The 13,968-nt window shown below is 45.2% G+C and overlaps 1 protein-coding gene across 1 annotated transcript in view; it reads left to right on the top strand.

Annotated features, from left to right (window-relative positions):
* Positions 1-13,968, top strand: part of MICAL3 (microtubule associated monooxygenase, calponin and LIM domain containing 3) — a 112,564-nt gene that overhangs the window by 35,756 nt on the left and 62,840 nt on the right. The window contains 2 exon segments of the mRNA XM_046647593.1: positions 4,936-5,024; positions 5,775-5,862. Of these exon segments, the coding sequence (XP_046503549.1) occupies positions 4,936-5,024; positions 5,775-5,862 (177 nt within the window).

Raw genomic sequence — 13,968 nt, 5'->3', positions numbered from 1 at the left:
CCTTCTCTCTCACCATCCATAAGAACCCCCAGGATGGCTGTGGTCAGCCTGACTGACCAGTCTGGGTGACATATCCACTTCTGCAGTGGGTGGTGGCAGGCTGCCACATGGTTGATAGCCCCATCAGAATCAAGTGGAGGAGGGAGGAGTATTCCTTAAAGAATGAGACACAAAATACACAGAAAAGTAGTACATGATCCAAGTTCTAATACATTTTGTCTTGTCCTAATTACATTTTATCTTGGTGAAAATTCACAAAAGTGAAATGGTTTATTACAGATTGTAAAAGGAAGTTGTGTCCAAGCTGAAGAAAATTACCCATGACTCGACTCCCCTCATAGAGAAATGAGCAGTGAGGTTGGTGGTCCTGTGGCTGTCAGTGCTCCTGACAATAGATACAGTGTCTCTGAGTTCTCGTTAAGTGCCAGTAGCTAATGGGAAGCTCTGTTTCAGAAAACATACTGTGTGTATGAATATTATTTGAAATTATGGAAATCCATAAACAATATTTCTCTAAAAGATTTATTCAGCATTGGGAGCGGGGGGGAGTGCAGGTAAAAGAAAAACAGAAGTCAGTTACTTTGAAGTAAAAGAAGAAAGATATAATCAGATCCAGGTGAAGGGAAAAGGAGGAATGCCATCTCATCTTTATTTCCTTTGTCTTTTAGGTCCTACTTTTTGTTTGTTTGTTTTCCCTTTTTTCTCAGCTTTATCGAGATATAATTGACACATAACATTGTATCAGTGTAAGGTATTACAAGTATTGATTTGATGCATTTATAAATTGTAAAATGATTACCATCATAGTGTTAGCTACCACCTCCATCCTGTCACTTAGTTACTAATTCTTTTTTTGTGGTGGGAACATTTAAGATCCACTCTCTTAGCAACATTCAAGTATATGATACAGTATTATTAGGTATAATCACCATGCTGTAGGTTAGATCACCAAACCTGATAATCTTATAACCAGAAGTTTGTACCCTGTGACCAGTATCTCCCCATTATTCCCCACCCTTCAACCCCTAGTAATCACCACTTTACTCTCTGTTACTCTGAGTGTGTCTTTTTTACATTCCACATATAAGTGGTATCATGCAATATTTGTCTCTGACTTATTTCACTTAGCATAATGCCCTCAAGGTCCATCCAAGTAGCAGGATTTCCTTCTATCTCATAGCTGAATAATAGTCCATTGTATATATACATACATATATGTATATATACCACATCTGCTTTATCCATTCATCTGTTGATGGACGCTTATTTCCATATCTTGGCTGTTGTGAGTAATGCTGCAGTGAACATGAGAGCACAGATATCTCTATGAGATCCTGATTTCAGTTTCTTTGGATATATACCCAGAAGTGGGATTGCTAGTTCTATTTGTAATTTTGAGGAAACTTCATACTATTTTCCGTAGTGGCTGTACCAATTTACATTCCCACCAACAGTGCACAAGGGTTCCTTTTTCTCTACATCCTCATCAACACTTATCTCATCTCTTGTGTGTGTATGTGTGTGTGAGGATGGTTGGCCTTGAGCTGACATCTGTGCCAGTCTTCCTATATTTTATGTGGGATGCCGCCATAGCATGGCTTGATGAGTGGTGCTAGGTCCATGCCTGGGATCCGGGCCTGTGAACCCTGGGCTGGCCCCTATCTCTTGTCTTTTTGATAATAGCCATTCTGACAGGTGTGAGGTGATATCTCCTTGTGGCTTTTATTTGTGTTTCCTTATGACTAGTGATGTTGAGCACCTTTTCATCTACCAGTTGGCCATTTGTATGTCTTTTTTGGAAAACTGTGTTTTCAGTTCCTATGCCCATTTTTTAATTTGGTTGCTCCTTTTTTTGCTATTGAGTTGTATAAAATTCTTTATATATTTTGGATATTAACCCCTTATCAGATTTATGATTTGCAAATGTTTTCTCCAGTTCTATAGCTGCCTTTTCATTTTGCTGATGGTTTCTTTAGCTGTGCAGAAGCTTTTAAGTTTAATGTAGTCCCACTTGTTTATGTTTTGCTTTTGTTGCTTGTGCTTTAGGTGTCAAATCTCGGAAATAACTGCCAAAACCCATTTTAAGGACCTTTTCCCCTATTTTCTTGTGAAAGTTTTACAGTTTCAGGTCTTACATTTAAGTCTTTAATCCATTTCTAGTTAATTTTTGTGAGTGGTGTAAGATAAGAGCCCAATTTCGTTCTTCTACATGTTGTTATCTAGTTTTCCCAAAACCATTTATTGAAGAGACTGTCATTTCTCCATTAAGTATTCTTGGCTATCTTGTCAAATATTAGTTGACCTTATACAGAGAGGTTTATATAGAACTGGGCTCTCAGTTCTGTTCCATTGGTCTTTGTGTCTGCTTTGTTTTCCAGTGCCATACTGTTTTGATGACTGTAGCTTTGCAGTATAGTTTTAAATTAGGAAGTATGATGCTTTAGGCTTTGTTCTTCTTCCTCAGGATTGCTTTGGCTATTTGGGGTCTTTTGTACAAATTTTAGGATTGTTTCTTCCATTTCTGTGAAAAATACCATTGGAATTTTGATAGAGATGACATTGAATTTATAGATGGCTTTGGGTAATATGGACATTTTAACAATATTAATTTTTCTGATCCATGAACATGGGCTACCTTTCCATTTATTTGTGTCTCCTTCAGTTTCTTTCATCAAAATCTTATAGTTTTCAGGGTACAGATCTTTCACCTCCTTGGTTAAATTTATTCCTAAGTATTGTACTGTTTTTGATGCTATCATGAATGGGATTGTTTTCTTTATTTCTTTTTCAGATGTTTTGTTGGTAATGTATAGAAATACAACTGTTTTCTGTATGTTGACTTTGTACCCTGCAATTTTACTAAATTTGTTGATTAGTTCTAGCATTTTTTTGGTGGAGAATTTTGGATTTTCTATATATAAGATCATGTCATCTGCAAACAAAGAGAGTTTTACTTCTTTCTTTTCTATTTGGATGCCTTTTCTTTTTTCTTGCCTGATTGCTTTGACTAGGACTTAGGGTACTGTGCTGAATAGGAGAGGTGAGAGTGGGCATCCTTGTCTTATTCCTGATCTTAGAGGAAAAACATTCAAACTTTCATCATTGAGTGTGATGTTGGCTGTGAGTGTATCATATATGGCCTTTACTGTGTTGAGGTATGTTCCTTCTCTACACAGTTTTTTGAGTGTTTTTTATCATGAAAGGATGTTGTACTTTGTCAAATGCTTTTTCTGCATCTATTGAGATAATCGTGTAATTCTTTCTGTTAATGTGGTGTCTCACATTTATTGATTTGTTTATGTTGAACCATACTTGCATCTCAGGAGTAAATCCCACTTTATTATGGTGAATGATCTTTTTAATGTGCTGTTGAATTTGGTTTGCTAGTATTTTGTTGAGAATTTTTGCATTTATGTTCATCAGAGATGGTGGTCAGTAATTTTCTTTTCTTGTAACGTCCTCACCTGGTTTTTGAATCGAGATAATGCTGACCTTGTAAAATAAGTTTGGTAATGTTCCCTCCTGTTCAGCTTTTTAGAAGAGTTTGAGAATGATTTCTGTTAATTCTTCTTTAAATGTTTGGTAGAATTCATCAGTGGACGCATCTGATTTTGGGCTTTTCTCTTTTGGGGGAGGGTTTGGATTACTGATTCAATCTCCTTACTCAGTTTTGGTCGTTTCAGATTTTCCATTTCTTAGTAATTCAGTCTTGGTAGGTTGTATGTGTCTAGGAATTTATCCATTTCTTCTAAGTTGTCCACTTTATTGGTGTATAACTTCATAATAGTTTCTCGTGATCATTTGTATTTCTCTGGTATCAGATGTAATGTCTCTCCTGATTTTATTTGAATTGTCTCTTTTTTTCTGAATTAGTCTGGTAAAGGTTTGTCAATTTTGTACTGTTAAAAGAAAACCCTTAGTTTCAGTTATCTTTTGTATTATTTTTCTGATTATCAGATTCTCTTATTTTAACCTTGAGAACAGCAAAGTTCGTTGTCAAGGAGTTCCGTCTACCGATGGGAAGGATGAGTGGGACTGTTCCTGTTCCAGCACTTTGTGCATCAAGTCTGTCCTTTAATTTTCAAAAGCTGGGGCTTTTAAGTAGGAGTAAAGAAAGAGTCAAAAAAGTGACCCCATGTGACTGAATTCCACTACCAGTGTCATGGGAAAAACCAAGATCAGTGTTCTTACCACAGACGCATTAGGAAATACCTGTTACATTAGGACCCAGAAAAACACATGTAGACACAGCTAAAAGTTGTAGGAGATAAGACTTAACTCTGATTATGCAACTATGCACTCCAGTGCTTTTTATTCTATTTTATTCCGTTTCATTCTATTCATAGTCCATTGCTGGATTTTGTTTTGTTTTGTTTTGTTTTTTTAATGCTGATCTTGACCCACTAAGGGGCCATAAGTTGCCGTGTGACGGGCGCCGGCCTGTGGATGGTTGCAGGAGACAAGAACGGCTGAGGGGTCCTGTCAGAGTGAATGCTCAATGCTGCCCCACCCCCTGCAGCCTCCAGGCCTACACCCCACACTTGTATTCATTCTTAGTTTCCCCAGAAATGCTACTCCCAGCTTTTCATGTGACCACATCTTTGTTCTGCACACACTGCCACTTTGTTTGCTGGCCCTGCCATGTGAGCCCCACATCTGTACTCTGCGCACTGATTGGATGATGGCTCAATGGCCTTCACATACCCAAAGGAAACCCCCACCCCTCCAGGCAGAGGGGAGAGGAGAACTGAAATCAAAGTCTGTAGGGAGAGCCTGGCCTCCCTGGACTAGAGACTGGGCCTGGGGGAGGCTGGGGCAGCGGTGATAGCGTCCGACAGCCAGAGAGATGGATAGGAATGTGCTAAGACCAGGGAGTCAAGCTCAGACTTACAGAGTCTTGCTCACTGCCTTTCCCCTGCCTCTTGATGTCTGCAGGTAAATTCTACTGCAAACCGCACTACTGTTACCGACTCTCCGGCTCCGCCCAGAGGAAGAGACCAGCACTGGCTCCTCTGTCTGGAAAGGTAATGGTAATCCATCTGTAAGTGGGGACAACAGCAGGCACCATTTCAGGGTGTTGGCAGCTCCGGGTGGGGCCGGCAGGGCCTGCTGCATGGCCTTGAATCGCCTGTCCTGAGAGTGAGAAGGGCCTGAGAGATGGCTACAGTCCAGTTTGGGGAATGAACCAACTTTTCAAGCATAGTCTCATGTTGCATTTTGTGAGGTAATGCTCCATCTACCACCTGAGTCAGATTTGGGAGGCTACGGCAGCCCCTCCCTTCTGCTCACTCTATGTCAAAGAAGACTTTTGCCTTTGTAAATAAACATCTTTCTGAGAGAAGGACACCCTGTAAACAAACTTGGCTGTAAATAATCTGCTCTGCCTTCCAATTCCTTTAACTTTGTGTATTCTGTGAATTACTTATCTAAGATCCCTTTTTCTTTCTTACTTTTTAAAATGAGAGTAGCCAGCTCCTCCACCTGTCTGTCTTTGGCAGGATAAACCGCGTGTTCCCCACACTACACGCTGTCGCCTTGTTGGTGTGCAGGCCAACTAATGCTCCCGGCAAAGCTGCTCTGGCCTGCAGAGGGCTTGAGGGGAAGGGTATACCAGGGATCCAGATTTGGACTCCTGGTGCCTCCACATAAAATGTGCCCTGGGTTTTAAAGAAAGACCTACTCTGTGAGGAGTGTGGCCCTGGTGACTGGCGAGAGCAGCAGGCCAGCACATGCTTCAGCCAGAGTCACTCTTTCTTTCCTCTGGACTTTCTTAGGAGGCCAGAGGACCCCTGCAGGATGGCCCCACTGCAGACGCAAATGGACGGGCCAACGCCATCACCAGCCCTGCTGCGAGAACTCCAGGTAGCCTCACTTCCTTGTTTGGCTGGGTGGTACATCACTCTCTCAGCCTCTGTGACGCGGCCAAGGGGGTGAGCCAGCGCCTCCAAAGCAACATCTCTTCACTTGGGCACCAAGTGGCCCAAAACCCTTTGGACTCCTTTTTCATGTGCCAGCTGCTTGCATTCGGAGTCCCCTTTCTCTATGGCCTGTCGGAGGTGCTGGTACAAATCAGAGGGGAGTTTCACTGGCAGACCATGAGCCAGTAGGGGCACCGTCTGGTAAGCGGTATCCCTGAGCTTCAGTGTCGTCTGTCCAGAGTCTCAGAGTATTACTGCTGTAGCCCTGGGACCTGCCCACAGCCATCAGTCACACGGGTGGCTGGTCCAGGCCCCGTCCAGGTAAACAGGAATTCAGAACAGGCTGCTTTTATCACTGATGCAAGTGAGAATCCAGAGTTGCAGGGCCTTCTGTAGTTCCTTGTCTCAGACTCCTTTGACAGAGCATGGGAAATGGTGAAAAGGCCCCGTGATCTGGATTTGTGTTCATCTGCACTTGAGACTCCTGCATCCCAGTCCCTCTTGAGGTGTCTCGATGAGCTGACACTGTTCTTCTATTTGACCTGTCCCTGCTAAAGGACATGCCTTGTGCTGATCACTTTGGGACATTTGAACTTCTAAAGAGGATCAAGCCCTAATTTGTCCCACTTTGACTAACCATTTCCTTGTCAGGACGTGAATGACACCATCCCTACCTCTAAAAACATTTGTTCTGGCCTCAGTGGGGCAGGACTGGGAAAGGCTCATGGACACTAGGCTCGTTGTGAAGAACTGTGTGTTTCTCCTTAAAATTGCCTCTCTCTGCTTTATGTTAAACCAGCCTGTGAGATGTGTCCACAGTTCCACAAACTGCTAGGTGGTCCTGCTGCCCTCAATACAGCCCAGATGTTCACAGCCCAGGGTCACTGTGTAGGTGAGAGAGGAAGTCAACAGGGCCGTGTTTCTGCTTGTCACACGTTTACTCTCATTCAGAGAAAATATATCTCAAGCAGCCATTTACAAACTCCCAAAAATTACCTTATAAAAATAAAGATTATCAGGTAATGCCAGAAACTATGGAGAAGGAGTTACTAGTGGAATTTCCATAATGGAAAAGAGAAGAATTATCCACTCGGCCTTCAAGTAAGAGGTTCCCAGAGTTTCTTCTTTCCCCGTGCCTAAGCACCGGTGGAAGCCATGGTGCCAGTTCTGGGAGAGGAGGATGTGCCCAGAGGCTGGCGGTGCTGTGATATCTAGGCTGAGATACAGCAACCACAGCCAAGCTAGGCCAACTCGGCCCCTGCTGCTGTGTGTGCCCTGTTACAGTCTGGGGACGCTCTTTAAGTCCCCTACAGGTGAGACCCATGTTTTATAGCAATGTTTAAGCTACGAATGACTTTGAAACCTCTAGCCTTGGAACCCTTTACAATCTGTCTTTCTCATGAAGTGCTGACATTTTCAGGGGGCACTCTCAGAGCACTAGGGGGAGGCGCTGGAAGAGAAAAATAACCAAAGGGGTCTGGACAGAGGCTCGGCTTCACACTGTAGGATGTGCATTGGACCAGGCGGGAGCACCACTGTGTTTGTCTGGGCCTTGTTCCACAGAGATGGTTTTTCCAAGGAACCTGGCTACTCAATAAAACAACTCAAAGAAATTAAAGTTTCTTTTTGGATATAGGGTTCTTAACAAAGAGTTAAGCACAGTGAAGTTCAGGTCATTCTGAGCAAGCCGAGTGTGTTCGCATTCCCAGCCGGTTCCATTTGCCATTCTTACTGTCTAGTTTGAAAGCATAATGGATGTTAGGTCTTTAGGGGTCTAAAGAATGAAGGGTTCCTTAGAGAAGGAGAATAATATTCTACAAGGCAGGGAGAGAAGATGAGAGCTGGCAGTGTTGGTCAAGAATCAGAACAACTAAGGAAGAGTCAGAGCTCTAAAGGTGTCACAGTCCCCGTGGCTCTTGATCCTGAAGGTGACTTGCCTGTGTTAGCAAAGGAGTTCACGATGCGGCGTCCTGAAGGGTCACCCCTGAACCCCTAAGATGAAAGAGGCAGGCGCTATCCCCCCCATTGAAGGTCCCCTCGTGGCAGTGGGAAGGCCAGAGCCTAGGAGCAGTGGGATTCGGGATCCGCCTCTGGAGACTGAAGCTTCTTAGAAACTATGGCTGAGTCTGCACTCACTCCAGAGCACCAGCACTTTCCCTCAGCGGCGTCTGATTTTGTCAGCCTGTCTAGAAAAAGAACAGAATTATGGGGAGTATTTCATAGTTGGTGTGAAATTTTTGCCTTTGAAAGGGATTTGCTTCTTTAAATCCCAAACTAAAGCTTTGATTGGTTAGCTAGAATTTCCTTTTGAAAACTTTCAGAAAAACTCAGGTGTTTCAGGGTTCCAGAATGTGTGTATTAGATGGCAGCCATTAACTGATATCCAGGTGTGTCTCCTTGCTGGACCCCAGACAAGAAGCTGTAAGGGATGCACTTGATTCTCCCTGTCTAAACAAACCACCTCCCAGCGCCCCATCCCCTGGAGGCAGAGTCAGGGAAGCTGTAGCCGTGGCTGGCGTGTGGGCCGCCTGTGCTCCTGCTCTGCACTGCCTCTGTGTTTTGTGGCATTTCCCTCTTCTGCCTTATATTCTCTTCCCTTATGCCAAAATTAGTGCTGTTGCCAAAAAAACAAACTCATGAGTTAAAAGAAGCTGCTCCGGGCCTGCTCCACGGTGCTTTCTCCAGCACCTGATCTGGAGCCGCAGCCTCCTTTAGCGCTTGGGGCACAGGCTTTACAGTGGTTTGTGTCTAATGTGCTTTCAGTATAGAAACCCTCTTTTCTGTTCTCCACGTCTGTAAATGCTTTGTTTCCAAGCTTTTAAACTCACGGCTACAGGTCAGTGGGCCCAGCACCTATTTTCCTACTCTGGCTTCTTAGTACCTGCCCTGACTTTAGGAAAAGTCTGGACAATAACAGACAAAGAAAATCTCCAAGTGGGATATTTGCGGGTTTTTTGGATCCTTTTTCTGTCCAGAGGAATCCCCTTTACATCTCATATAACCAAAGGTGAAGCATAAAGGCTATGGGATAGCACAACAAGGGAACAGAAGAGCTTTTCTTCTAGTCCAGCCCACGGGGATGGGATGAGGGAAACACTTCATGGAAAGTCTTATGGAAAAGACGATCTTAACTTAAAAGGTCGCCTAGCAGAGAAGCAAGTGGCAGGTGCCTGCTCCCTGTCCATCACGCCCCTTGCATGATCACCATTAGGTTCCAGAGTTTGCATGCTGACTGGGCCGTTAGGAAGTGCAGGCGTTTCCCACACCAGCTAGAATAGCCATGCAGTACAAGGAATTCCATTCAATCCTAGGGTTCCTAGCTGTCAGGAGGAAGTGAGGAAATCCTCTCGCTGCTTCCCAAACCCTCTTCCCTTATAGGCGTTTTGGAAAACCTGTTAGTAGAGCAAAGAGAATTTGGAAACCCAGCGTAATTCTGTAACCCTGCCCCAAGAGTCATAGTTGATGATATGTGAATACTTATATATATGCACATATATATTTATATAGGGTTAATTTCATATATACAAATAGTATTTATATATCATGTCCTAAATAATAATAACAACAATAAGAATGAAGCTGTTTCTAAAGCCTCTTATTGGGAAACAAACTCTTGGGGAGCTCTTCCCTTGGGGGCCATGCCACTGGCCTGGCCTGGTGCTCTGCTGGGATTTGGAGGAGGCAGCGCAGCCCAGCACCCCCGTGGAGGGAGACTTCGGGGGTAGGTATCTCAAAATGAGAAGGACACACTCCCAACCTCAGGAAGTTGGTTCAAGAGCAGATTACGTAGCAGGTTTTGTCGCTCGTGGACTACCATAGGGGGCCAGACGCCTCAGCTCCCTCTGCTCTACTCTCAGGTGTGAGTGTCGGCCCCCCTGGGTCCGTGCCTGCACCTTCCCTGGCTCTGAGTGTCGGGTGTGTCAGTGTGGGACAGTGGAAGTGTTTAGTCCCTCCTACAAGGGGCCTCAGCGTGGCCTTGAAGGCCTGAGCAGTGAATTAAGGGGTTCCCTTTTTTCTGGGCCCTGTAGCTTAGGGTGAACGCAAGTGTGGGGGGAGGAGGCTGTAAGCCGGGTCCCCACGGCAGTGGTGCAGAGGAACCAGAGCAAGGGGGATGACCTGTGCAAGGGCACGTCACCCGTCCACTTCGGGCCTTCCCTAAAGCCTTTGTTTTTGCCTTGTTTTTAACCTGTGCTGTTGTGAGTTTTCGGTGTGTTTCTTTGTGAGTTTTTTAATTTAATTGTGTAACTTTGTTTTTGCCGTTACTGTGAAACTAAGGTGTTGTGCTTTTAATTTTCTTTTAACAAATGTTATTCTTATTTAAGAGAATAAATTCCAAACAATCTGCAGGTTTCTGAGTTTTTCTTTTCCTTCCCTTTCTCCTGATTGGAGGGTGGGAGGGGGCTTGCAGGCCGTTGTGCCTCTGGACTCTCGCTTCTGGGGTGGGGTCAGGGAGAGAGTGCAGATTATTAAGATGGGGAATCAGGGTGTTCATACCTGGAATAAGATTAACAGAGGGGCTCCTGTTCAGCGGGGTTGGCATGGTGGGAGACATTTTGCGTTGTAGCAGCTGCAGGTGGAAGAGAGTGAGGAGGACCTCCCCGTGCCCCACATTCGGTCAGCCTGTGTGCGGAGCAGATGGAGGGACAGGAGCTCCACGCTGAGCCCGTATGTGGCGCGGGCCGCGGGGCCAGTTGCCGTTCTCCTGTCTCTGACTCTAGCTGGCTGTTCTTGGGAACCGGGGCAGTTACGTTTGTCTCCACTACCTTGAGCCTCTTGCCTAGGGTGCGCTGACCTTGCTCCTGGTGACACTGGAGGCTCTTGTTCTGTCCTCCCCAGCTGACGTGCCTCCCATGCTGTCTTTGCTGTGACCTGGATTCCGAGCTAGCGTATCCAATTCTGCTTGGCCACTCTTAAGCCTATCCTCTTCTCACAGACACTGCTGTGACCTTAGCAGCGGTGGCCTCCTGTGCTGTGTCTACATGCCGACCACAGTGGCACAGCCTAGCTTGGGTGCTGAATTGGACCAAAAGAGGGCACTTGGCAGGGGGAGCACTTGGCTCTATGTCTGCTTCTGCTGAGCTCTAGGAAATCGGGTGTGTGTTGTTAGCAAGGCATTGCTGGCCTACTGTATTCTGAAGCAGCCCTCTTGGGGCTTGAAGAGTTCTTGGGCTTCTCCACAGGATGGAGCGACAGAGTGCCAGATTCTCCAGGCGTTCTAAGTAACCAGACTCCTCCCCACAGGGTGCATCTGTGTCCCTGCATGGCTTCCAGCTCTTCCAGAACACTGTCTTTGGTTTCATTTTAATCCTCAGAGCATTGCTGGTTCAGAATTTATCCCAACAGAGAGTTTGAGTGCCTCCTTGGCCTATTCATTCCCCATCTCCCAAGCTTATAGTCTGTTGTTCCCCTTTCTCTGAAATAAGTCAATCAGTATTCTGGTGCCTGCAAAAGGCTGGTAGAAAAAGAATTGGGATGTGGGGATATAGTAAGCAGTGATTAATAAATTGACAAAGAATCAATGATAGGGATGAATAGATAAATGTATATAATTTTCAAGTTTTAAACCTTTGCTGCTGTTGCCTTCCCTTATCCCAGTAATAGAAGAGAGGAGAGCCGTCATTGTTCAGAACAGTGTACTGCAACATCTAACAGGAAGGTGGTGACAGCTGGCATGATTCTGTGCCGCCCATTGTGAAGACCCTGGAGAATTCCCTTTGAGTCTCCTTTCTTTCTGAAACTTGTTGAGATCCTTTCTCTTTATTCTCATAAATTCCCTGGCAATTCCCTAATTTAGACACTCCCTAGGAGGGCTCCTGTGGTGCAGACGTGCAAGCACTATAGGCACTGAAAGTAGGCTGCTCTGTTTGCATACTGAGATAGGGCAGGGTGATGCTTTGTAGGATCGAGGTCCTACAAGTGTCCCCCTGAGGTACAAATATAAAAAAGAACACTGACTTGGGGCTCTCTTAAATATAATAGCCAGGCACAGGATTTCAGGGAGAAACTTCCACGAAGCTTTAAAACCTCATTGAGACTCCAAAACCAGTCCTTACCTTGCAACTCTGATCCAGCCAAGCATCCAGCAAGTGCAAACAAGTAGATGAGTCATAATAAAATGAGGGAGGGAAGTCAGACGGGTGCTCCTGCTGGGTTAGGCCACAGGCCTGTGTGTTCCTCTCTCATCACTGCCCACACTTCCAACTGTGTGTTGGCTGCTGACACCTCTTTCTTCACAATTGCGCCATGTCTCTTCACCACTTATGTTCTTGGGGTGGGGTAGGCTTTTGTGCAGAAACACCTTCCATATGCCAGGGGAGAGAGGTAGGGCTCCAGGCATGTACATATGACTCTCCTTTGATTACTTCCAGGTTTCACCAGCCATGGGAACAATGGCTCCCTTTTACTTCCTGTGGGTCAACTTCCACATAGCTTTGCATACTTTATTAACATTTTCTGAATACATCTGAGGCACTTCAGTGGGCCTCTGAGAAGGACAGTGGGCAAGAGGTTGAGTCACTGCCCGCACCCAAACCCTAACTCAAGCTAACTAAACTTGACCTTGCCTTTATGTTGTCCTTTTCCTCCCAGAATGAGACGTGTGCACAGGTGTAGTCAGAGAGTCCCTAACGTGTGAAGAAGGCTCATACCCTCACACAGGGCCCTTTTCAGCATCAAGGGGAAGTTTTGGAACACATTTCAGCAGAAAGGGAGTCCAGGGCCCCAGCTCTGCCGTACTACAGAACAGATTCTCTTGGGGCCATGCAAGGGTAGTTACAAGAAAAATCCTTACCATTGAGTCAGAATTTCTAATGGCCTCTTATGTTTTCTTTACCTCTGTTCTTTCTGTACCCAGCCAGCTCATTGTAATTACACATTGTGCGTGAAACTGTCTTGTCTATACCTATTAAGTGATTGAGCCCCTTATTCTGTATTTCTTTGAAATATCAGGATTCCTTCTACTTTATCACCATTATTTCATAGCGTAGTCTGATTTCTTTTAGGTCCTTGCCTGGAATTGTAGTTCTTTCATAATTATTTTATATTAAGTGACACCTGTCACCATAAGAACTCACGGCCCTTACACCCAGGGCCACCTGCTTCTCTGAGATTCCAGAGCCACCTTCCCTGAAGCCTGTGTCCAGTGCTACTGGGCCTCCATCAAAGCCTGCTCCCCAAGAGACGGGAGCCTGGCAGAGAGGCAGGCCCGCATCCAGTCGCTGAGGATGGTGGTCCCAGGTGGGGACCTAAGGCACCAGAACACAGGGCGCAGCAGGTTTTGGTCTTCCTCAGCAACTATATGACCAAAATCAGGGCTGTTTCACTGGCTAAAGCCTAAATATGTTTGCATTGAGTTCTCGTGTTCTTTCAAGGTTATTACAGCCAGGAGTACTGTGCAAGTGAATGCCAGAGAGGGTAGTCCTCTTGGTATTTGGTAGCTGCTCAGAGTTCAAACCTTAAAAGTGTGATTAAGTAGACTCTAGCTGGGACCTTAGGGAAAAGAGTTTGTCTCTAAGAAGCTAAACCATTGTGTGGGTTTCTTGGACCGAACTCAATCTGGTAACTGAGGAATAGCTGATAGCAATTATAATAGGATTATAACACCTTATTTATTCTTGTTTCCCTGTTTTCTAGAACTAAACTAGGATCTAGAAAGACCAGGTTGGAAAGAGACCAGCTACAAAATTTTCCTCCCACTGTTTTACCAACTAGAGACCTAATTAGGTTAGTAGATTCTCCTTTGAAAAGCAAATATTCTCTCCTAGAGTTTAGTCTCGTGTGTATTACTGTGAACCAGCTGCCTGCCTGCCTGTCATCTGAGCTCCCTTTTCTCAGGGCATGGGCCTTGGTGGAGGCCCAGTAACACTGGGACACAGGGTGCAAGGAAAGTGGCTCCAGGGCAGTCAAAACCTTATGGAAGGCTTTGGATCCCCAGAGGAGCAGGCGGCACTGGGTACCTGGGGTGAGGGAAGTTCATGGGCTACAGGAGGAGAGACCACAGTCTGTTGGCTTTGCTCTATTGCTGAGAGCTGGCGACCGTCCTCCATGCTGC

The sequence above is a fragment of the Equus quagga genome, chromosome 1 (assembly GCF_021613505.1).
Source record: "Equus quagga isolate Etosha38 chromosome 1, UCLA_HA_Equagga_1.0, whole genome shotgun sequence".
Taxonomy (NCBI): Eukaryota; Metazoa; Chordata; class Mammalia; order Perissodactyla; family Equidae; genus Equus; species Equus quagga.
Note: the sequence above shows the minus strand (reverse complement) of the source record. Positions and strands in the feature narration are given on the sequence as shown.